The sequence below is a fragment of the Cetorhinus maximus genome, chromosome 1 (genome assembly GCF_964194155.1).
Source record: "Cetorhinus maximus chromosome 1, sCetMax3.hap1.1, whole genome shotgun sequence".
NCBI classification, from domain to species: Eukaryota; Metazoa; Chordata; class Chondrichthyes; order Lamniformes; family Cetorhinidae; genus Cetorhinus; species Cetorhinus maximus.
The window spans coordinates 248,212,554-248,238,985 of NC_135879.1; the positions used below are offsets into that span (position 1 = coordinate 248,212,554).

Sequence of the window (26,432 nt, forward strand, 5' to 3'; positions counted from 1 at the left end):
TACCACTACCATTAACACTCCCTTTGTCTTGTGTCCATGACATCTTTGTCAATCTCTCCTTAGCTGTCACCTATCCCTGGCCTCCTATCTTGCTCCACCTGCACTTAAGCACTAAAAAATCCATCACATCGCATTTCTACTTCTGTTTAGTTCTGAAGAAGTCATGTGGACTCAAAGCGTTAACTCTGTTTCTCTCTCCACAGCTGCTGCCAGACCTGCTGAGCTCTACCAGCATTTTCTGTTTTTATTCCAGCATCCACAGTATTTTGCTTTTATCTATTATTTCCAGACTGAGGATCTTTTGAAATAGTTTATGTGGTAAAAAGGCTGTTTAAAAGATCAAAAGTAGGATGCATGTAACTTGGCCTGTGATTGGTCCCCTACCAGCCAGGACCCCCTGTACAATTTCACGTCAAACTGACTGTGATTTTCTCTTTCTCCAGGTGAAAAGAGATGTGCTAAAAGAGCAGAGATACATCGAGCTGGTCCTTGTGGGGGACAATGCTATGGTAGGTGGCTTATCATCCTGGAGGAAGGTTTATAGTGAGGTTCCCCAGGGGCCACTGTTAGGATCCCTGCTTTTCCTGACATACATCAATGACCTAGACCTTGGTGTACAGGGCACAATTTCAAAATTTGTGCATGGCACAAACTTGGAACCATTGCACATTCCAAAATGATAGTGTTAAAATTCAAAAGGACATAGACAGGTGAGTGGAATGGGTGGATAAATGGCAGAAGAAATGTAATGCTGGAAAGTGAGAAGTAATTCATTCGGTAGTAAGAAGAGGGAGAGGCAATAGAAAATAAAAGGTTTATTCTAAAGGGCATGCAGGAGCAGAGGGACCTGGGCTATTTCTGGTTAACAAAGAAAATGGGATCCTGAGCTTTATATAAAGCTTTATATAAAGAGGCATATAATATAAAAACAAGAAGCCTATATTAAACTTGTATGAAACACTGGTTTGGCCTCAATTGGAGTACTGTGTCCAGTTCTGGGCAACACACTTTAGGAAGGATGTGAAGGCATTAGAGAGGGTGCAGAAAAGATTCACAGGAATGGTTCTAGGAATGAGGAACTTCAGTTATGAAGATAGATTGTAGAATCTGGGCTTGTTCTCCTTGGAGAAAAGAAGGTTGAGCATTTTGATAGAAGTACTCAAAATTATGAGGGGATTGGACAGAGTAGATAGGGAAAAGCTGTTCCCATTGATGGAAGGACCAAGGACTAAGAGGACACAGATTTCAGGTACTTAGCAAGGGATTGGTGTAAATGACTCGATGGAGTGGACGAGTTACAACAAGAAACAGAGCTTTTCAGGTGCTACATGCTCGATCAGGATTCTCGTAAGCAAGCCCCAATCCCTGGATTGCCTGAGTTTAGGGCTCATTGGCTGGAGCCTCCCAGAACACGACGTGATCCCTGATAGACAGCAGGAGGGGCTATACCCTCAGCTGCTACATTTCCTCCCCCTTTAGTTTTTTACAATTTCTATTTACAGAGAAATATTTGAATATCCACAATATTTACATATATACAACTACAGGTGATTAAAGATCACATCTCTAAGGGTGCTGTCCTTATGGGGCTAGTGCGGCACAGCTCTACCACTTGAGGTATATCCGGTTAATAAAGAGAATGGGATCCTGGGCTTTATATAAAGAGGCATATAGTATAAAAACAAGGAGGCTTTATTAAACTTGTATGAATCACTGGTTTGGCCTCAACTGGAGCACTGTGTCCAGTTTTGGGCAACAGGATCAACAGGGTCTGGAACTGCAACGTGAGACACACCATCAGAAACTGACAGTTCAGGATTCGGCAACTCAACAGAGACATCAGGCATGTCTATTCGAGGTCAATTAGTCACCTCAGGAATTGATAGTTTGACGTTAATCACAGGCAGAATGGTTGGTTGGTGGAATATCTCTCTAGCACAAATATGATCTATGTGCTTACAGATGATCCAATCTTCCACTTGTACTTGGAAAATAATGGAGCAATCTCTGACACAATGGTTCCAAGAGTCCAACAAGGTCCACTTCTGAAATTTTTGCATAAATAACGTGTCACCTAAACTGAATATGCGAGCTTTGCATTTTCGTAATTACATTTTTGATTACTCTGATTCCGCTCTACCTTCCCCTCTAAATTTGGAAACACTAGGCTTAACCACATACATAGGCAGCGTTTCATCAATAATTCAGACGGTGTTGAACTCGTAGTCAAATGTGGCATTGCACGATAACTGAAAAGAACGCGGGAAAGTCGAGATTCTAGGGTACCTTCTGATAATCTTTTCATACCAGACTTTGAAAGTTTGTACAGCTCTTTTGGCTAAAAGATTCGGTGAGGGATGCCAAGGGGCTGTCTTTATTTGTCAGATTCCATTCAGATCCATGAATTTCTGAAACTCTGTGTTGGCAAAGGCTGTACCGATATCAAATGACAATTTCAAGTAGGCTGTGTTTGCTGAAACAGTGACTCAGCTTCTCCATAGTTGCGCTTGATGTTGACGATTTGACTTTGTATACGTCCATCCATTTAGAATGTGCATCTACAATCAACAAAAATATGGAACCAAAGAATGGTCCTATATAATCGATATGCAGTCTAACGCAAGGCCGACCAGGCCACTCCCGCAGGTGCAAGGGGAGCTGAAACAGGCAACTTCTGTTGTTGCTGACACTGGAGACAGTGCTTGACCACGCTTTCAATGTCACTGTCAATGCCTGGCCACCAGACATAGCTTCACACAAGCATTTTAATCTTCGATATGCTTGGATGTGGACTGTGAAGCTCTGTCAAGAGTAGTTCTCCACCTTGCGATGGGATGGCAACTCTTGATCCCCACAACAAAATCCCACCTTAACAGCTTAACTCAGCATTTTTGGCATGGAATGGTCTCAACTCTTCAGATACAGATGAAGTTGACCATCCTTACAAAACAAAATCTCTGACTTTTGACAATATTGGATCTCTGTTTGTCCAATTTCTAATTTGCTTCGCACACACAGGCAAAAATCCAAGAAATTCAGTAATAGCACAATTTCTTGTGGAGGCATAAGACCATAATAAGACTATAAGACGTAGGACAGAAGTAGGCCATTTGTCCCATCGAGTCTGCTCCGCTATTCAATGAGATCATGGCTGATCTGATAATCCTCAACTCCACTTTCCTGCGTTTTCCCCATAACCCTTGATTCCCTTACTGATTAAAAATCTGTCTATCTCAGCCTTCAATGTACTTAACGACCCAGCCTCTACAGCCCTCTGCGGTAAAGAATTCCACAGATTGACTACCCTCTGCGAGAAGAAATTCCTCCTTATCTCTGCTTTAAATGGGTGACCCCTTACTATGAGATTATGCCCCCTGGTTCTAGACTCTCCCATAAGGGGAAACAACCTCTCAGCATCTACCCTGTCAAGCCCCCTAAGAATCTTATATGAATCTTATATGTCTTATATGTGCAATTTTATAAGGTCACCTCTCATTCTCTGAAACTCCAATGAGTACAGGCCCAACCTATTCAACCTCTCCTCATGCTCCAACAGGAGCATGTACAATGCTATCGGGTATCGGGAGACAACTGACTGCGTCCGCATTTGCAATGTACAAGCCAGAGCGGTATATAAAAGTATACTCATACGCAGATAATGTCAAAACCCAATGTTGTATTCTTGCAGCTGCTATTGGCGTAATGGCCTACCATCATTGAATAAACCCATTCATGGTATATGATCTGACACAACGGTGAAATGTTGTTCATGAGGTATACTTTTTCCACCTCGAATACCACCACTAAACCTTCCTTTTCTACCTGGGAATAACCCTTTTCGGCTGTGGAGATGGTTCTTGAGACATAGCCAGTGGGCCTTTCTGATCCAATTCCATTCTATGTGATAACATGGCTGTTATGACATGGCAGATGATGTTTGCCAGACAGATCAAATCCACGAGGGAAACTTGATCCTGCTATCACAATGGTTTTGCCATTTGTATTTATTTCGAGATGCATGCATTGAATTCAGAAGTAATATGTTCACTAAGACCTTCAGAGACTTTTTAAAAATGTAGGTAAAATATTTGTTAACAAAAGAAAAGATGTCAAACACATACATACAATTCCAGTTACTTCATACTATAGTGCATACTAAAATTTCTACCTAACCTGACTCCCAGATACTCCCTTGTAAGGCAACAGTTCGAAAACCAGGCCAGCAAAGTTATCACCTTTAAGGGCTGGATGCAGCAAACTCATGCAGATATGTCACAGGGCCCCTGTCAACGTGGCCTTTCATTCCCCCTTATATACGTTTTCTCTCTTTTTAATCTGTAAATTCGATTGCCCCCATATGTCTTTGAAAATGTACTTTCCCATAATATAAAACTTTTCATGGTGCCAATATTGTCTGTAACCTTTGGGAAAAATAAACACACTGCTTGGCCTAGCTTCTCTGGCGAGGTGTAAGCATCCTACCATCTCTTTGAAATTCAAACTGCCCTGATTTATTTAAAAATGAAAATTCTCCTCACATCTTACATTCTAAGGCTTCAGCAATGATTATGTATTTAGCATTTCAAACCTAGCTTCTTTTGATGAGTCAAAACCTCCAAACTAGCTGTCTCCAATTCAATTAAATCCCCCACACATACGCACAAACTATCCAAACCCCATTATTAACCTACTTTTACAATAAATCACAATAATATTATGAGAATTATTATACTTTTGTGACAATGGCTCCTACACCTTTCGATGAGCTGCAGCGACCAATAAACACGACGGATGCAACAATTTCTTTACCTTCACAAAGGCTTCTCCCTGTTGTGAACTCCACAACAAACTGTGATTCTTTTTTAACAACAAGTGTAATGGTCCCAACACAGTTGATAAGTTAGGCATGTAGTGGCTATAGTAGTTAATCATACCCAGGATGGACTTGAGTTCGGTTACATTGTATGGCAAGGTTGCACATTTCATTGCCCGAACTTTCTCTTCTACTGGATGCAAATCCAAGTTGTCCACCCTGTGACCCAGGTAAGTAACTTCTGGTGCTTGAAACGTGCATTTTTCCTTCTTTAACTGTACACCGGCTTCCAAGAACCTTCTTAGCATCTCCTCCAGGTTGGCCAAGTGTTCAGTCTCGATTGACCCTGTGATTAGAACATTATCTAGGTGTACGGCACCTCAGGGAAGCCATTGCAAAAGATTCTCCATTGTTCTCTGGAAGATAGTGCATGCGTACTCCAAAGGCGAGTGTACTGATAAAGAACCTTGTGTGTGTTAATAGTCACGTATTCTCTCGACATGCTATCTCGTTCTAATTGTCGGTAGGAATGGGTCATATGCAATTTGGTATAGGACTTGCCTCCAGCCAGCTTTGCATATAAGTCATCTATCCATGGAATGGGTTAATTGTCTAGTTTTGCTGCCTTATTTGCGGTCAATGTATAGTCCCCACAAATGCATATAGTATAGTCAAGCTTAACCACTGGAACTATGGATGCTGCCCATTCTGAGAACTGGACAGGTTGGGCGATGCCCAGCTTTTCCAACCGGTATAGTTCTGCATCCACCTTCCCCTTTAATGTACAAGGCACAGGTGATGGTGTAATGGTATTGTTACTAGACTAGTAACCCGGAGACCCTGGGTAATGCTCTGGGGACCTGAGGTCAAATCCTGCCACGGCAGATGGTGGAATTTGAATTCAATAAAAATCTGAATTTAAAAGTCTAATGATGACCTTGAAACCATTGTTGATTGTTGTAAGTGCCCTTTAGGGATCTGCTGTCCTTACTTGGTCTGGCATGCATGTGACTCCAGACCCACAGCAATGTGGTTGACTCTTAAACACAATCTGAAATGGCCTAGCAAGCCACTCAGTTGCATCAGACTGCTACAAAGTCACTAAAAGGGAATGAAAATGAAAAGCAGACCACTCGGCAGCGACCTAGGCACTGGAAAGGACAACAGCAATTGCAACCATGTCGACCCAGCAAAGTCCTCCTTACTAACATCTGGGGGCCAGTGCCAAAATTGGGAGAGCTTTCTCACAGACTAGTCAAGCAACAGCCTGACATAGTCATCCTCACAGAGTCATATCATCACCATCACCATCCCTGGGTATGTTCTGTCCCACCAGCAGGACAGACATACAGTTGGGAGGGAGTTGCCCTGGGAGCCCTCAACATCGACTCCAGACCCCATGAAGTATCATTACCACGTACCACCCTCCCTCAGCTGATGAATCAATGCTCCTCCATGTTGAACACCACTTGGAGGAAGCACTGAGGGCGGCAAGGGCACAGAATGTACCCTGGGTGGGGGACTTCAAAGTCAATCACCAAGAGTGGCTCGGTAGCACCATTGCTGGTCGAGTCCTAAATGACATCGCTGCGAGACGGGGCCTGTGGCAGGTGGTGAGGGAAAAGCATACTTGACCTCATCCTCACCAACCTGCCTGCCGCAGATGCATCGGTCCATGACAGTATCAGTAGGAGTGACCACTGCACAGTCATTGTGGAGACGGAGTCCTGCCTTCACATTGAGGATACCCTCCATTGTGTTGTGTGGCACTACCACCGTGCTAAATGGCATAGATTTCAAACAGATCTAGCAACTCCATGTCTGGGCATCCATGAGGTGCTGTGGGCCATCAGCAGCAGCAGAATTGTACTCGAATACAATCTGTAACCTCATGGCCCAGCATATCCCCCACTCTACCATTACTGTCAAGCCAGGGGATCAACCCTGGTTCAATGAAGAGTGGAAGAGGGCATGCCAGGAGCAGCACCAGGCATACCTAAAAATGAGGTCTCAACCTGGTGAAGCTATAACACAGGACCACTTGCGTGCCAAACAGCATAAGCAGCAAGTGATAGAGCTAAGCAATTCTACAACAGATCAGATCTAAGCTCTGCAGTCCTGCCACATCCACTCATGAATGGTGGTGAACAATTAAACAACTCACTTGAAGGAGGAGGTTCCACAAATATCCCCAATGATGGAGGAGCCCAGCACATCAGTGTACAATCTTCAGCCAGAAGTGCTGAGTGGGTGATCCATTTCAGCCTCCTCTGGAGGTCCCCAGCATCACAGATGCCAGTCTTCAGCCAATTCGATTCACTTCACGCTGAATAGGCACTGGATACTGCAAAGGCTCTGGGCCCTGACAATATTCCGGCAATAGTACTGGAGACTTGTGCTCCAGAACCTGCTGTGCCCCTAGCCAAGCTGCTCCAATACAGCTACAACACAGGCACCCAGCAATGTGGAAAATTGCCCAGTTTTGTCCTGTACAGAGGAAGCAGGACAAATCCAACCTGGCCAATTTTTTTTTCTTTCATGGGATATTGGCATCACTGGCTAGGCTGGCATTTATTGCCCATCCCCAATTGCCCTTGTTCAGAGGGCATTTAAGAGTCAACCACAAGAGCCTGGAGTCACATGTAGGCCAAACCAGGTAAGGACAGCAGATTCCCGTCCCTAATGGGTTTTTATGACAATCTGCAATGGTTTCATGGTCATCACTAGACTTTTTTAATTCCAGATTTTTGTTGGCATCTAATAGCACTATCTGCCATGGTGGGATTTGAACCCAGGTGCCTGCAGGATTACAGGGTCCCCAGTACAGTGAAAAGTCCACTATGCCACTGCCTTCCCCATCAGTTTACTCTCAATCATCAGTAAAGTAATAGATGGGTTATCAACAGTGCTATCAAGTGGCACTTGCTTAGCAATAACCTGCTCACTGACGCCCAGTTTGGGTTCCACCAGGGCCACTCAGCTCCTGACCTCATTACAGCCTTAGTTCAAACATGGACAAAAGAGTTGAACTCCTGAGCTGAGGTGAGAGTTACTGCCCTTGACATCAAGGCTGCATTTGACTGAGTGTGGCACCACGGAAGCCCTAGCAAAGCAAGGAATGAATATTAAAAAAAGGAAGATGGTTGTGGCTGCTGGAGATCAGCCATCACTGACATCCTCCAGGACATCACAGCAGGAGTTCCTCAGGGTAGTGTCCTCGGCCCAACCATCTTCAGCTGCTTCATCAATGACCTTCCTTCCATCATGAGGTCAGAAGTGGGGATGTTCGCTGATGATTGCACAATGTTCAGCACCATTCACGACTCCTCAGATGCTGAAGCAGTCCATGTCCAAATGCAGCAAGACCTGGACAATATCCAGTCTTGGGCTGACAAGTGGCAAGTAATATTTGTGCCACACAAGTGCCAGGCAATGAACATCCCCAACATGAGAGAATCCAACCATCACCCCTTGTCATGAAGCTATTAATGTATATAATATTTTGGGAAAATATTTTTCTTTTAAAATAGAGGTTTAGTCTGTGGGTGTTTCTTAATTGGATTAAAGCCAGCTAGTCGAGTAGGAATAAACGGGTCTTTATGGCAGGCAGTGATTAGTAGGGTACCGCAGGGATCAGTGCTGGGATCCCAGTTATTCACAATATATATTAATGATTTAGATGAGCAAGTTAAATGTAATATCTCCAAATTTGCAGATGACATAAAGCTGGGTGGGAGGGTGAGCTGTGAGGAGGATGCAGAGATGCTTCAGTGTGATTTGGACAAGCTGAGTGAGTGGGCAAATGCATGGCAGATGCAGTATAATGTGGATAAATGTGAGGTTATCCATTTTAGTAGCAAAAACAGGAAGGTAGATTATTATCTGAATGGCTATAAATTGAGAGAGGGGAATGTGCAACAAGACTTGGGTGTCCTTGTACACCAGTTGCTGAAGGTAAGCATGCAGGTGCAGCAGGCGGTAAAGAAGGCAAATGGTATGTTGGCCTTCATGGCGAGAGGATTCGAGTACAGGAGCAGGGATGTCTTGCTGCAATTGTACAGGGCCTTGGTGAGACCACACCTGGAATATTGTGTGCAGTTTTGGTCTCCTTATCTGAGGAAGGTTGTACTTGCTATAGAGGGAATGCAGCAAAGGTTTACCCAACTGATTCCTGGGATGGCGGGACTGACATATGAGGAGAGATTGAGTCGATTAGGATTATATTCTCTGGAGTTCAGAAGAATGAGAGGGAATCTCATAAAAACCTATAAAATTCTAACAGGACTAGACAGGGCAGATGCAGGAAGGGTGTTCCCGATGATGGGAGAATCCAGAACCAGGGGTCACAGTCTGAGGATATGGGGTAGACCATTTAGGACTGAGATGAGGAGAAATTTCTTCACCCAGAGAGTGGTGAGCCTGTGGAATTCGTTACCACAGAAAGTAGTTGAGACCAAAACATTGTATGTTTTTAAGAAGGAGTTAGATATAGCTCTTGGGGCGAAAGGGATCAAAAGATATGGGGAGAAAGCGGGAACAGGCTATTGAGTTGGATGATCAGCCATGATCATAATGAATGGCGGAGCAGGCTCGAAGGGCCGAATGGCCTACTTCTGCACCTAGTTCCTATGTTTCTAGTGCAAGACCAAAAGGAGTGGTAATGGGACAAGGAACGAGAGGTGTGTCTAGAGGAAGTGTGAATGGAAGAAAGCTGCCATCTGAATGCCAAGTAAAGGGAATAAAGAAGAAATGAGAGAAAAAGCAAACAGAGAGAGAAAGAAAAACACTAAACAAAAAGGCCCAGTGTTCATGATCCAAAATTGCTGAACTCAATTTTAAGTCCAGAAGGTTGTAAAGTGTCTAGTCGAAAGAGAAACTTGAGTTGGGCTTCAGTGGAACACTGTAACCAGCCATGGACAGAAAGACAGACTCATTGGGTAGTGGGGAGATTCACAAACTGTGAGGGAGATGTCAGACCACGTGGAGACTCATGAACAGGAAGGGGGACTCACAGGAAGAAGGGGAGATTCACAAGCAGGGGGGTAACTCAAAGACAGATTCAGGTGGGACCATAGGTTGTGTGTATAGGGCAATTGTAAAGTTCAAATGGAGTTGAAAACTGGAGGAGGGCTAATTTCAATGAGTTAGAAAATGATCTAGACCAGGTGGAATAGAATCAAAACTTGGTTGGCAAAACAATCATTGAAAATTGGAAGGTCTGCAATAAAGGGTCTGCATTGCCATGAAGGGCACCCAAAGCTAAAGCTATGTGGAAAATTGAAATATGGCAGAAAATAGAAACGATTGACAAATGTGAAGTCCACAATAAAGAATGAAACAGCACAGAAAGAGAGCACTCCGCCTGTTGTGTCTTTGCCAGATTTTTGCAAAAGTGATGCACCTTACACCACTCGCCTGCCTATTTCCCATAGCCCTGAAAATTTTCCTTCTTCAGATGCACTCTCAGGCAGTGCATTCCAGACCCTAACCCCTCGCTGCATAGCAAATATTTATCTCATAACACATTAAAACATAGAAAATAGGAGCAGGACTAGGTCATCTGGCCCTTCGAGCCTGCTCTGTCATTCAATATGATCATGGCTGATCCTCTACCTCAACGCCGTACTCCCACTCTCTCCCCTTACCCCTTAATGCCTTTAGAGTCTAGAAATCTATGTATTTCCTTCTTAAACATATTCAGTGACTTGGCCATCACAGCCTTCTGAAGAATTCCATAGGTTCACCACCCTCTGAGTGAAGAAGCTTCTCCTCATCTCAACCCTAAATGGTCTGCCCCATATGCTGAGACTGTGACCCCTTGTTCTAGACCCCCCAGCCAGAGGAAATATCATCCTTGCATCCAGTCTGTCCATCCCTGTCAGAATTTTATATGTTTCAATGAGATCACCTCTCATTCTTCTCAACTCCAGTGAATACAGGCCTAGTTAGCCAATCTCTCCCCATGAGACAATCCTGCCATCCCAGGAATCAGTCTGGTGAACCTTTGTTGCACTCCCTTTATGGCAAGTATATCCTTTATTAGGTAAGGGGACCAAAACTGCACACAATACTTTGGGGTGGTCTCATCAAGGCCCTGTACAACTACAGTAAGACATAGAATCACAGAGTCACAGTGCAGAAGGGGCACTTTGGCCCATCGAGTCTGCACCGACACGTGAGAAGCACCTGACCTACCTACCTAATCCCATTTACCAGCACTTGGCCCATAGCCTTGAATGTTATGACGTGCCAAGTGCTCATCCAGGTACTTTTTAAAGGATGTGAGGCAACCTGTCTCCACCACCCTCCCAGGCAGTGCACTGCAGACCGTCACCACCCTCTGGGTAAAAAAGTTTTTCCTCACATCCCCTCTAAACCTCCTGCTCCTCACCTTGAACTTATGTCCCCTCGTGACTGAACCTTCAACTATGGGGAACAGCTGCTCCCTATCCATCCTGTCTATGCCCCTCATAATCTTGTACACCATGATCAGGTCGCCCCTCAGTCTTCTCTGCTCCAATGAAAACAACCCAAGTCTACCCAACCTCTCTTCATAACTTAAATGTTTCATACCAGGCAGCATCCTGGTGAATCTCCTCTGCACCCCCTCCAGTGCAATCACATCCTTCCTATAATGTGGCGACCAGAACTGCACACAGTATTCCAGCTGTGGCCTCACTAAGGTTCTATACAACTCCAACATGACCTCCCTACTTTTATAATCTATGCCTCAATTGATAAAGGCAAGTATCCCATATGCCTTTTTCACCACCCCATTAACATGCCCCTCCGCCTTCAGAGATCTATGGACACACACGCGAAGGTCCCTTTGTTCCTCAGAACTTCCTAGTGCCATGCCGTTCATTGAATACTTGCTTGTCAAATTACTCCTTCCAAAGTGTATCACCTCACACTTTTCAGGGTTATATTCCATCTGCCATTTACCTGCCCATTTGACCATCCCGTCTATATCTTCCTGTAGTCCAAGACACTCAACCTCACTATTAACCACCCGGCCAATTTTTGTGTCATCCACAAATCTTACTAATCCTACCCTCTATGTAGTCATCTATGTCATTTATATAAATGACAAATAATAGGGACCGAGCACAGATCCATGTGGTACGCCACTGGACACTGGCTTCCAGTCACTAAAGCATCCTTCTGTCTTCGCCCTCTGCCTCCTACAGCTAAGCCAATTTTGAATCCACCTTATCAAATTACCCTGTATCCCATGTGCATTTGCCTTCGTCATAAGTCTCCCATGTGGGACCTTGTCAAAGGCTTTGCTGAAATCCATATAAACTACGTCAACTGCACTACCCTCATCTACACACCTGGTCACCTCCTCAAAAAATTCAATCAAATTTGTTAGGCATGACCTCACTCTGACAAAGCCATGCTGAATATCCCTGATCAAACCTTGCCTCTCCAAGTGGAGATAGATTCTCTCCTTCAGAATTTTATCCACTAGTTTCCCTACCACTGACGTGAGACTCACTGGCCCGTAGTTCCCTGGCTTATCTCTACAACCCTTCTTAAATAGCGGAACCAAATTAGCTGTTCTCCAGTCCTCTGGCACCTCCCCCGTGGCCAGAGAGGAATTAAAAATTTGGGTCAGAGCCCCTGCGATCTCCTCCCTTGCCTCCCTCAGCAGTCTGGGACACAATTCATCTGAACCTGGAGAATTGTCCACTTTTAAGCCAGCCAACACCTCCAATACCTTGTCACTCCCTGTATCAATTTGCTTAATAACCTCGCAGACTCACTTCCCGAGTTCGATGCCTTCATCCTCATTCTCTTGGGTGAAGACGGATGTGGAGTATTCCACAGAACCATAGAGCCATAGAAAAGTTACACCACTGAAGGAGGCCATTCCGTCCATCTTGTCCATGCCAGCCCGAGGACACCCAGATGCCCTTTCTAATCCCACCTTCCTGCACCCATCCCATTGCCCTGCAGCTTACAGCACTTAAGGTGTAGATCCAGGTACTTTTTAAAAGAGTTTAGAGTTTCTGCCTCTACCACCAACTTGGGCAACGAATTCCAGACACCCACTACCCTCTGCATTAAAAAGTTTTTCCTCATGTCCCTCCTACATCTTCTGCCACTTGTCTTGAATCTATGTCCCCTGTTTCTCGAATTCTCCACCAAGGGAAACAATTTTATCCTGTCCACTGTATGTATTCCCCTCATAATTTTGTACATCTCAATCAAGTCACCTCTCAGCCTTCTTTGTTCTAAGGAAAATAACCCCAACCTATCCAATCTCTCCTCGTAGCTACACTTTTCTAATCCTGGTAACTTGTAAACCTCCTCTGCACTCTCTCCAGAGCTATTACATCCTTCCTGTAATATGGTGACCAGAATGGCACACAATACTCCAGTTGTGGCCTCACCAGTGTTTTATACAATTCCAACATTATATCCTTCCTTTTATATTCTATACCTCTGCCAATGAAGGAGAGCATTCCATATGCCTTCTTTACAACCTTGTCTACTTGAACTGCTGCCTTCAGGGACCTGTGCACTCTACCAATGTCCTCTGGTTCTACCCATAGATTGCCCCCTTGGTCCCTTATGGGCCCTACTCTTTCCCTGGTTATCCCCTTTCCATTGATATTCCTATAGAATATCTTGGGATTTTCCCTACTTTTACCAGCCAGAGCTTTCTCATATCCCCACCTTGCTCTCCTACTTGCTTTCTTAAGCTCCACCTTGCACTCTCTGTACTCCACTAATGACTCTGCTGATTTGCTTCCCTTGTACCTGCTAAAAGCCTCTCTTTTCCTTCTCATCATATCCTCAATATCTCTGGTCATCCATGGTTCTCTGGGCTTGTTACTCTTTCCTACCACCCAAGAGGGAACATGTTGTGCCTGTACCCTCCTCATTTCCTTTTTGAATGCCCCCCACTGCTCCTCTGTAGAATTCCCCACAAGTCGCTGTTCCCAGTCTACCTTGGCCAGATCCAGCCTTATTTTACTAAAATCTGCTCTCACCCAATCCAAAACATTTTTTTGCAACTTGTCTCTTTCTTTGTCCATAACAAACTTAAACTGTACCATGTTGTGGACGCTATCGCTAAAATGCTCGCCCACCACCACCTCAGCCACCTGTCCGGCTTCATTCCCCAGAATTAGGTCCAGCAATGCACCATCCCTTGTTGGACCCTCTACATATTGACCTAAAAAGTTCTCCTGTACACATTTCAGGAAATCCACTCCATCCAAGCCATTAACACTTTGTCTATCCCAATTAATGTTGGGAAAGTTGAAATCACCTAATATAATTACCCTATTGTTATTGGTTTTACACATCTCACCTACTGATGTCTCTTTTCTAACTGCCAACATTTTCAGTTGGAATTCACTTTCTCTCTCTCTTTATCTTTCCTCCTTCTCCATGTTTACAATTTCTAATTCCTTTTTAAAAACCATTTCTCTGTTCTTTGCTTCTAATTCAAGCATTTTCAGTTCCTTTGCTTGTTGAAATTCTATTTTCTTCATTTGTAACTGAAGTCTCACTACATCCAGCTGTGACTCACTAGTGTCAGGTTTCACTTACAACTGCAGATGCTGTGCTATACCTATAACTACATCTGATTTCCTAGCCCCCACTGGTAACCCCAATTGTAACTTATCCACCAACTCTGTTAACTTACCTTTCGTTACTTTCTCCAACCCAATCAGAGTTATCTCTTCTAGTCCCAGAGTAGACTTAGCAATCGGCAATGCCATCTTGCCATCTTCCACTTCTAAAATGCCTCACCAACTCCTGGATTCAAAGTGCCTCTTGTGCTCGTAAACTTAAGATTCACCAATTCCTAACCAATTGAGGAATTAGAAATATAATTGATCCCAGACAAGCCCCCAATTGTTATTACCGATACAGCTGGTAAAGTGGAGTTATTTAAAAACCCCAGAGTGAAACTTTAAACAACTGTCATAGCTTATAATTTTTAGTTTTATGTTTGAGATGTGACTCTAAATTCAGGAATCAGACCATCAGTTCTCAAGGTTTTACATTAAACTAATTGAAATATTTTATTAATTTACACAGGTTAAATTATATATACACATGGCTACAAATTACTACTATCACAACTTTTAACAGATTCTCAAACTAATCTCCGTTAAAGCAACAGCAACCCATAGACTTAACCAAACACCAGGCAAAGCATTTTCACCTTACAAATTCAAAATGAGGTTCTTTTCACTGTGGAACCAGTTGGAGGTTTGCAGCTGCCTTTTGATCTTAATTTGCCTCTGCCCTGCACACCCGAAAACTACTGAAGTTATACCTACCACCACTGATTAAATTCAAATTCTCATTGTCTCACCGGTCACTTTGAACTTTACCTTTTAACAATGAAAGCCCATTCATTGTACCAATTGTATTAGTAATAGAAACATATTGCTTGGTAGCCTGAATGTTCTATTCAAAAAATTCAAATGCACACTATCTCTCTTCCATATCAAAACTAGTCCCCATCAAAACACCCAGACTAGCTGGCTTTAATCCACGCACAGACTAAACCCCTATTTTAAAAGAAAATTATTTACCAAAATATTGAATACATTAATAGCTTCATAACAGGCATTATGTGGAGTGTGAGGGTAAGTGTGAAGAGTGTGGGGAATCATGTGGAGGGTAAATGCAAGGGGCGTGGGGAACATGTGGAGGGTGAGTGTGAGGGGTGTTGAGGATCATCTGGAAGGTGTGTGAGGAATGTGGGGGCTGATGGAGGGTGAGTGTGAGGAGTGTGGGATGTCATTTGGAGGGTGAGTGTAAGGAGTGTGAGGGGATCATGTGGAGGATGAATTTGAGGAGTGTGGGTGACCATGTGGAGGGTGAGGGGATCATGTCAAGGGTGAGTGTTAGTAGTGTAGGGAATCATGTGGGTGATCAGTCAGGAGCAGAGGGTGAGTGTGAGGAGTGGAGGGGATCATGTGGAGGGTGAATGGAAGTAGTGTGGGGATGTCATGTGAATGGTGAGTGTGAGGAGTGTGGGTGATCTTTTGGAGAGTGAGCGTGAGGGGATCATGTCGAGGGTGAGAGTAAGGAACGTGGGGGATCACGTGGAGGGTGACAGTGAGGAGTGTGGAGAATCATGTGAAGGGTGATTGTGAGGGGATCAGCTGGAGGATGAGTGTAAGGAAGGTGGGGAATGAAGCGGAGGGTGCATGCGAGTAGTGTGGGTGATCAGATGGAGGGTCACTGTTTGGTTTGTTCATGTTGAGGGTGAATGTAAGGATTGTGAGGAATCATGTGGAGGGTGCATGTGAGGAGTATGGGGATCATCTGTAGGATGAGTGTGAGGAATGTGGGGCATTCTGTGGAGGGTGTGTGTGAGTAGTAGGTGGTGATATTGTGGAGGGTGATATTGTGTGCGTGTGAGTGGTGTGTGGTGATATTGTGGAGGGTGAGTGAGGACCACAGGTGGACATGTGGAGAGTGATTTTGAGAAGTGTGGTGGATCATGTGGAGGGTGTGTGAGAGGATCATGTCGAGGGTGAGTGTGAGGAGTGTGGGGAATCATGGGATGGGTGAGTATGAGGAGAGTGGGGGATCATGTGGAGGGTGAGTGTGAGGAGTGTAGAGAATTATGTGGGGATGAGTGTGAGGGGTTGTGGGGGTTCATGTGGAGGTTGAGTGTGAGGAGTGTGGAGGATCAGTGGAGGGCAGGTGGGATCACAGGGAGTCTGGGTAGACCTGTTTGACTCACTGAAACATCACCAATTATTTGTTTTCCTTTCAGTATCAGAATCTGGGGAGAAATAAAGATGCTGTAGTGAAGCGATTGCTTAACATTGCCAACACAATGGACTTGGTGAGTATGAAGACTGTGTTCACAATGTTCCTTTCTCGTCCATATCTCTGTTCATGACTTTCCTACTACCAGCCGGGTCAGAATGAAAATGACATTCAATGCAGAATTGGGGTCACTCACAATGCTTGAAATGCCTGGAATCAGATTTGGCCACTCACTGACTCACAGCCCAAAATTACTGAGACCCCCATAGAAGCATAAATTGCATAATTGCCTTGACCCAGATCCCATGCATCCATCTTGCTAAAGAAAGTGGAAGTGGAGATAATGGAATAGCTTGTTATAATCTTCTATTCTTCCATCGATATGGGGAAGTTGCCACAGGCAAATGAGACAGCTTTATTCAAGAAAAGATGTATGGACAATCCAATTACTACAGTTTAATATTAGGGGTAGGTAAAGTTTTGCAAAAAATGATTAAGGCCAAAATTAATCAACAGATACTTGGAGAGGTTTGAGTTAATTAAGGAGAGGCAACACAGATTTGCGAAAGGCAGACGACTAATCTAATTGAATTCTTTGATGAAGTAACTGAGAAAGTTGATGAAGGTCAACTGTCATCTACGTGATTGGAAAATGTTATCTATATGAATTTTAAGAAAGTGTTTGACAAAGTACCACCTAAAAGGCTGTTTAACAAAGTTAAGGCTTATGGATTAGGAGGCTCAATGTCAGCTTGGATGGAAAATTGTTTGTTTATTCACTCACGGGATGTGGGCTTCGCTGGCTGGGCCAGCATTTATTGCCCATCCCTAGTTGCCCTTGAGAAGGTGGTGGTGAGCTGCCTTCTTAAACCACTGCAGTCCATGTGGTGCAGGTACACCCACAGTGCTGTTAGGAAGGGAGTTCCAGGATTTTGACCCAGCGACAGTGAAGGAACGGTGATATATTTCCAAGTCAGGATGGTGAGTGACTTGGAGGGGAACTTCCAGGAGGTGGTGTTCCCATCTATCTGCTGCCCTTCTCCTTCTAGATGGTAGAGGCCGTGGGTTTGGAAGGTGCTGTCCAAGGAGCCTTGGTGAATCCCTGCAGTGCATCTTGTAGATGGTACACACTGCTGCTACTGTGCGTCAGTGGTGGAGGGAGTGAATGTTTGTGAATGTGGTGCCAATCAAGCAGCTGCTTTGTCCTGGATGGTGTCAAGCTTCTTGAGTGTTGTGGGAGCTGCACTCATCCAAGCAAGTGAGGAGTATTCCATCACACTCCTGACTTGTGCCTTGTAGATGGTGGACAGGCTTTGGGGAGTCAGGAGGTGAGTTACTCATGGGGATAGAAAACAACCAGTCATGGTAAATGGTTGTTTTTTTCAGACTGGAGGACGGTAGTCAGTGGCTTTCCCCAAGGATCAGTGCTAGGACCGCTGCTCTGAGAGCTATATATAAATGACTTGGATATTGGAATACAAAGCAAAATCTCAATGCTTGCTGATGATATCAAACTTGAATGTTGGTGAATGAGATACCAATCAACTGTAACAGGACATAGATAGGTGAGCAGAATGGGCAGACAATTGAGAGATGGAATGTAATATAGTGAAGTGTGAGGTGATGCACTTCGGCAGCAGTGAGAGTGAGTCATGAGTGACAGCCCTTATCATCAATGCAGCATTTCACCGAGTGTGGCATCAAGGAGCCCTAGCAAAACTGGAGTTAATGGGAACTGGCTGAACACTCTCCACTGGTTGGAGTCATACCCAGCACAAAGGAAGATGGTTGTGGTTGTTGGAGTTCAGTTATCTCAGTCTCAGGGCATCACTGCAGGAGTTCCTCAGGGTAGTGTCCTCGGCCCAACCATTTTCAGCTGCTTCATCGATGACTTTCCTTCCATCATAAGGTCAGAAGTGGGGATGTTCACTGATGCGTATATAATGTTCAGCACCATTCACAACTCCTCAGGTACTGAAGCAGTCCATGTTCAAATGCAGCAAGACCTGGACAGTGTCCAGGCTTGGGCTGACAAGTCACAAGTAACATTCGCACAACACAAGTGCCAGGCAATGATCATCTTCAACATGAGAGAATCTAACCATCACCCCTCGAAATTCTGTGGCATTACCATTGCTGAATCCCCCCACTTTCAACATCCTGTGGGTTAGCAGGAACTGAACTGGAACAGCCATATCAACACTATGTCTACAAGAGCAGGTCAGAGGCTGGGAATTCTAGAGAGAGTAACTCATCTCCTGACTCCCCAAAGCCTGTCCACCATCTACAAGGCACAAGTCAGGAGTGTGATGGAATACTCCCCACTTGCCTGGATGAGTGCAGCCTCAACAACACTCAAGAAGCTCCACACCATCCAGGGCAGAGCAGCCCGCTTGTTTAGCAGCCCATCCATCACCTTAAACATCCACCATCAGCACACAGCGGCAAGATGCACTGCAGAAACTCACCAAGACTCCTTCAATAGCACCTTCCAAACCCATGACCTCTACCACCTAGGAGGACAATGGCAGCAGATGCATGGGAACAGCACTAGCTACAAATTCCCCTCCAAGCCAAACACCATCCTGACTTGGAACCATATAACCGTTCCTTCACTGTTGGTGAGTCAAAAGCTTGGGACTCCCTCCCTAACAGCACTGTGGGTGCACCTACACCACATGGACTGCAGTGGTTCAAGAAGGCAGCTCACCTTTTCAAGGGCAATTAGGAATGGGCAATAAAATGCTGGCCTAGCCAGTGAGGGCCATGTCCCATGAAAGAATGAAAAAAGAGATAATGATGGGCAATGTTGATTTAATGTGCACAGATAGAAAGGGATCAAAGGATATGGGGAGAAAGCGGGAATAGGCTATTGAGTTGGATGATCAGCCATGATCATAATGAATGGCGGAGCAGGCTCGAAGGGCCGAATGGCCTACTCCTGCTCCTAGTTTCTATGTTTCTTTGTTTCTCTGGCTGATCATCCAACTCAATAGCCTGCTCCCGCTTTCTCCCCATATCCTTTGATCCCTTTCGCCCCAAGAGCTATATCTAACTCCTTCTTGAAAACATACAATGTTTTGGCCTCAACTACTTTCTGTGGTAGCAAATTCCACACACTCACCACTCTCTGGGTGAAGAAATTTCTCCTCATCTCAGTCCTAAATGGTCTAGCCCGTATCCTCAGACTGTGACCCCTGGTTCTGGATTCCTCCACCATCGGGAACATCATTCCTGCATCTACCCTGTCTAGTCCTGTTAGAGTTTTATAGGTTTCTATGAGATCCCCCCTCATTCTTCTGAACTCCAGCGAATATAATCCTAACCGACTCAATCTCTCCTCATATGTCAGTCCCGCCATCCCAGGAATCAGTTGGGTAAACCTTTGCTGCATTCCCTCTATAGCAAGTACAACCTTCCTCAGATAAGGAGACCAAAACTGCACACAATATTCCAGGTGTGGTCTCACCAAGGCCCTGTACAATTGCAGCAAGACATCCCTGCTCCTGTACTCGAATCCTCTCGCCATGAAGGCCAACATACCATTTGCCTTCTTTACCGCCTGCTGCACCTGCATGCTTACCTTCAGCAACTGGTGTACAAGGACACCCAAGTCTTGTTGCACATTCCCCTCTCAATTTATAGCCATTCAGATAATAATCTGCCTTCCTGTTTTTGCTACCAAAATGGATAAGCTCACATTTATCCACATTATACTGCATCTGCCATGCATTTGCCCACTCACTCAGCTTGTCCAAATCACACTGAAGCATCTCTGCATCCTCCTCACAGCTCACCCTCCCACCCAGCTTTGTGTCATCTGCAAATTTGGAGATATTACATTTAATTCCCTCATCTAAATCATTTATATATTATGAATAACTGTAGTTCCAGCACCGATCCCTGCGGTACCCCATTAGTCACTGCCTGCCATTCGGAAAAAGACTTGTTTATTCCTACTCTTTGTTTCCTGTCTGCCAACCAGTTTTCTATCCATCTCAATACACTACCCCCAATCCCATGTGCTTTAATTTTACACGCTAATCTCTTACGTGGGACTTTGTCGAAAGCCTTCTGAAAGTCCAAATAAACCACATCCACTGGCTCCCCCTCATCAACTCTTCTAGTTACATCCTCGCAAAATTCCAGTAGATTTGTCAAGCATGATTTCCCTTTCATAAATCCATGCTGACTCTGTCCGATTCTGCCACTGTGAGACTTGGCTCAGAGTCATTGAACTGGAGGCCGAGCTACGGACACTGCAATGCATCTGGGAAGGGGAAAGTCACCCAGACACTTTGTACCAGGAAACAATCACATCCCTTAGGATAGGTTCTTCTGATTTGGTCCATGGTCAGGGACAGGAGGGTGTGAATGTGAATGAAGCAGGTAAGGGGATCCAGAAGGTAGAGATGTAGGAGTCTCATCCCTTGCAATCGTCCAACAGTTTTGAGGGTTCTTGCAGCTTGTATAGGTGACAGTAGTGTTTACAAGTTGCGTAAGCCAACTGACCATGGTACAAGAAGCCATTTAAGCTGGGGGTTTTAACTGGGATGTTGCGGTAGTAAGGGACAGTACAGTTAGGGAGATAGACACAGTTCTCTGCAGCCAAGGGTGAGAGTCCAGGAGGCTGTGGTGCCTACCTAGTGCCAGGTTTTGGGACATCTGCTTTGGCCTGGAGAGAAACTTGCAGTGGGAGGGGAAGGACCCAGTTGTCATGGACCAAATAGGTTCCAACAAGTAGGAAAGAGGTTCTGCTGAGGAAGTATGAGCAGCTGGAGGCTAAATTAAAAAGCAGAACCTCAAAGGTAATGAACTCTGGATTACTACTGTTCTGATCACAGCCGGTGTTCACAGTATCACAGCATCTTTAAGGAGCAGAAGGAGGACATTCAGCCCATCGAGTCTGCACTGGCTCTCTGAAAGAGCATTCCACCTAGTCCCATTCCCCTGCCTTATCCCCGTAACCTTGCACATTCTCTCTTTTCAGGTAGCAATCCAATTCCCTTTTGAATACCTCAGTCGAACCTGCCTCCACCACCCTTTCAGGAAGCTTGTTTCAGACTCCAACCACCCGCTGGGTGAAAAAAATTTTCCTCACATCACCTTTACTCCTTTTGCCAAATATTTTGAAACTGTGCCTTCTAGTTCCTGATGTTCTCTTTAGTGGGAACAGTTTCTCACTATTTACCCTGTCCATACCTCTCAGGATCTTGAATACCTCGATCAAGTCTCCTCTCAGCTTTCTTCTCTCCAAGGAAAACAGTCCCAACCTCTCCAATGTATCCTCATAACTACAGTTCTTCATCCCAGGAATCATTCTTGTGAATCTCCTCTGTACCCTCTCCAAAACCTTCAAATCCTTCCTCAAGTATGGCGTCCAGAACTGGACACAGTACTCCAGAGGAGTCCCAACTAGTGTCTTGTACAAGGTAGTTGGTAGTTGTAGGGGATTCTATAATTAGGGGAATTGATAGCATCCTTTGTAAACAGGATCGAGAGTCCCACATGGTATGTTGCGTGCCCGGTGCCAGGGTGAGGGACAACTCTGACCGGTTTGAAAGGATATTGGAGAAGGAGGGGGAGGATCCAGTTGTTGTGGTCCACGTCGGGACAAATAACATAGGTAATACTAGGAAAGAGGACCTGTTTGGGGATTATCAGGATATAAGAACTAAATTAAAGAACAGGTCGTCAATGGTTATAATCTCCGGATTACTACCCAAACCACGTGCAAATTGGCATAGGGATGCGAGAATAAGGGAAGTAAACACGTGGCTAAAGGAGTGGTGCGGGAAAGAGGGGTTACATTTCGTGGGGCACTGGCATCAGTATTGGAACAGGAGGGATCTGTACCGTTGGGATGGTCTCCACCTGAACTGATCTGGGACCAATGTTCTAGCGAAAAGGGTAAATAGGGTGGTCAACAGGACTTTAAACTAGAAAGTGGGGGGGGGGGAGGGAAGGGTAAAACTCCAAGAAGTCTGACTAATGGGATACAAAGCAGCAGGTTAGCGTGTGGAGGGGTGGATTCAACTTCATGGAAAATTATGAAAAAACTTATTTCTTTCTGTATACCCCATCCTACAGTGTGGTTACTGCTAGGGGGCCTAAAAACCACTACTACAAGTGACTTCTTACATTTACTATTTCTCATCTCTACCCAAACCGATAGCACATCTTCATCTCCAGATTTAAGGAAATCTCTCTCTATTTTATAAATGTCATCCTTAATTAACAGAGTTACCTCTCCATCTTTCCTTAGCTTCTTGTCCTTTCTAAAAGTCATGTACCTTGAATATATAGGTCCCAATCTTACAGTGATGTCTCTGTAATGAATATCAGAACATAGATGGCTCTCACTCTTAAGTTTTAAGAATAAATTAGATAGATACTTGGATGGGAGAGGTCTGGAGGGTTATGGACTAGGTGCAGGTCAATGGGACTAGTGGAATAATATTTTGGCACAGACTAGAAGGGCTGAATGGCCTGTTTTCTGTGCTGTAGTGTTCTATGGTTCTATCACATCATACATACTTATTTCTATTGAGGCCATCAATTCATCTGTTTTGTTATGAATGCTACATTTATTCAGATACAGAGCCTTTAGTTCTATCTTTTCACTATTTTAGTAATCTCTAGCCTTATCTGCTGGTGCACTTTCAAGTTTGGATACTCTGTCCCTTCCTGCAAAACTCTGATCATCATTTCCCTTATTGTTATCTTGCTCTCTTGCCTTGTCTTCTTTATTTAATTCATCATGTTTTCCCAAACTTGATCCCTCACCCCCAATATTTAGTTTTAGACCCTCTCTACCGCCCTAGTTAAACAACTCACCAGAACACTGGTCCCAGCGTGGTTGAGGTGAAGATCGTCGCACTGGCATAGCTCCCACTTTCTCCAGTACTGATGTCAGTGCCCCATGAATTGAAACCAATTTCACCCACACCAAGCATTTATTGATCTAATCCTATTCACCCTATTCCACTTTGCTCTTGGCTCAGAGAGTGTGAGAGTGGGTGTTAGTTTTTTTAATATTTTAGGGAGATATTGTGTTATTCTGGCTGGGTGTCTGTGCCTGTGAGTGTGATTAAATTAAGCTAGACAGAGTTAATAGGAGTCAGGCATCTAAGGGGGCATTAGATGATTATTTGAATCAAAACAATGTCCATGCATACAAGGAAAAGGCAGGGCAATGGCACTAGGTTTTAATGCTCATTTGGAGAACCATTGTAGACACAATGGGCTGAATGGCCTCCTTCTGTGTCATTACAATTCTGTGATTCTGTTTGGGTGTTAGGAAATATGAAAAGATTAAGATGTTAAGTTTGAGGTACAAGTAAATTGGTTAGATCTAATATTTGCACTTTTAGATGAATTGAGAGGTTGTTTGAATTTCAAAGGGGAATCAGAGATAAGAAGGAAAACTCTTGCATCTTGCAGGAATCCAGAGGTAAATGGTAGCGGGGTATTATATTTTTATTGACCCAAAAGCAAAGACAAGATGGAAGCATGAAAGGTCTTATATTTGGAAGGATTTGAGCTTCAAAGGGGTGTGAGAACAATAGGACTGTCATGAAAGGGGAAAAAGGTATATTAGAGTTACTATGGATAGCTGTGTTTTTAACTATTGAGCTGGATAGCTGTCGAGCTATTAAGCTGGAGATGGCTGGAGCTGTTTGAGCTGCTGAGAAGCCTTGAGCTGCAGCAAGCAGTTTCATTCCATAGTAAATTCCATAGCGAAGTGGAAAGGGTACAGGTCATGTGGTACTCCTTTATTGAAGCTACAGCAGTCTGCCTTGTGTGATAATACTGGATTCCATAATTAATTACCTATAAAGGTGTGTTGGGTGGAAAGTGTTTAGTTGTGGGTTTGACCAAGTAGAAAATTTTAGGGGAATGTTTTGCAAGACCTTAATTGTGTAACTGTAATCTTGTGTGCTTAAGTTTTCTTTTATTTTTGTTAATAAAACTTTTACTTATAATTTTTAAAAACTCAAAAGTGTTACTGGACCTCTAAATGCTGGGATTGCTCCATCATCTTCTCGTTATTAGAATGCAAAAAAAAAGGTTGTGGCCTGTGAGCCAAGTTTCATTCTGGGATTTCATCTGAATAGCAATTAATACCATAGGTCATTGAAGATGGCAGGGATGATGAGAGAACAGTGAATAAAGCATTCAGTACCTTAAGCTTTATTAATAGTGGCATTGAGTACAAGAGTATGGAGGTCATGTTAACCATAAAACCAAAGGACATTGGAGCAGAAATTAGGCCATTCGGCCCATCGAGTCTGCTCCGCCATTCAATCATCCCTGATAAGTTTCTCAACCCCATTCTCCCGCCGTCTCCCCGTAACCTTTGATCCCCATACCAATCAAGAACCTATCTATCTCGGTCTTAAATACACTCAATGACCTGGCCTCCACAGCCTTCTGTGGCAATGAATTCCATAGATTCACCACTCTCTGGCTAAAGAAGTTTCGCCTCATCTCTGTTCTAACAGGTCTTCCCTTTACTCTGAGGCTGTGCCCTCAGGTCCTAGTCTCTCCTACTAACGGAAACATCTACCCCACGTCCACTCTATCCAGGCCTTTCAGTATTCTGTAAGTTTCAATCAGATCCCCCCTCATCCTTCTAAACTCCATCGAGTATAGACTCAGAGTCCTCAAATTTTCCTCATTAGTTAAGCCTTTCATTCCTGGGATCGTTCTCGTGAACCTCCTCTGGACCCTCTCCAGGGCCTGCACATCCTTCCTGAATATTGCTCACAATATTCTAAATGTGGTCTGACCAGAGCCTTATAAAGCCTCAGCAGCACATCCCTGCTTTTATATTCTAGTCCTCTTGAAATAAATGCCAACATTGCATTTGCCTTCCTAACTACCGACTCAACCTACAAGTTAACCTTCAGAGAATCCTGGACTAGGACTCCCAGGTCTCTTTGCACTCCAGATTTCTGAATTCTCTCCCCATTTAGAAAATAGTCTATGCCTCTATTCTTCCTACCAAAGTGCATGACCTCACACTTCCCCACGTTGTATTCCATCTGCCATTTCTTTGCCCATTCTCCTAACCTGTCCAAATCCTTCTGCAGCCTCCCTTCCTCCTCAATACTACCTGTCCCTCCACCTACCTTTGTATCATCTGAAAACTTAGCCAGGATGCCCTCAGTTCCTTCATCTAGATCATTAATGTATAAAGTGAAAAGTTGTGGTCCCAACACTGACCCCTGCGGAACTCCACTAGTCACCGGCCACCATCCTGAGAAGGAACCCCTTATCCCCACTCTCTGCCTCCTGCCAGACAGCCAATATTCTATCCCTGCTAGTACCTTGCCTCTAACACCATGGGCTCTTATCTTACTGAGCAGCCTCCTGTACGGCACCTTGTCAAAGGCCCAAAACAGGGGGGTTACATTAGCAATTTTCCAGTCCTCTGGGACCCTCCCTGACTCCAGTGATTCCTGAAAGATCACCACTAACGCCTCCACTATCTCTTCAGCTATCTCCTTCAGAACTCTGGGGTGTAATCCATCTGGTCTAGGTGATTTATCCATCTTCAGACCTTTCAGTTTTCCTAGCACCTTCTCCTTGGTAATGGCCACCATACTCACCTCTGCTCCCCGACTCTTTTGAGCTTTGGGGATGTCACTCGTGTCTTCCACTGTGAAAACTGACACAAATTACCTATTCAGTTCCTTCGCCATTTCTTTGTTCCCCACTACTACTTCTCCAGCGCCATTTTCCAGTGGCCCAATGTCCACTTTTTCCTCTCTCTTACCCTTTATATATCTAAAAAAACTCTTGCAATTTTCTTTTATATTACTGGCTAGTTTAATCTTCTCCCTCCTTATTTCTTTTT

General features: G+C 44.4%; 1 protein-coding gene across 1 annotated transcript in view; it reads left to right on the top strand.

The window, feature by feature from the left end:
- LOC144680247 (disintegrin and metalloproteinase domain-containing protein 12-like) overlaps positions 1–26,432 on the top strand; it is a 378,378-nt gene that overhangs the window by 94,150 nt on the left and 257,796 nt on the right. Inside the window, exons 7-8 of the mRNA XM_078541279.1 lie at positions 444–509; positions 16,575–16,646. Coding sequence (XP_078397405.1) covers positions 444–509; positions 16,575–16,646 — 138 coding nt within the window. The remainder of the gene's footprint in view (positions 1–443; positions 510–16,574; positions 16,647–26,432) is intronic.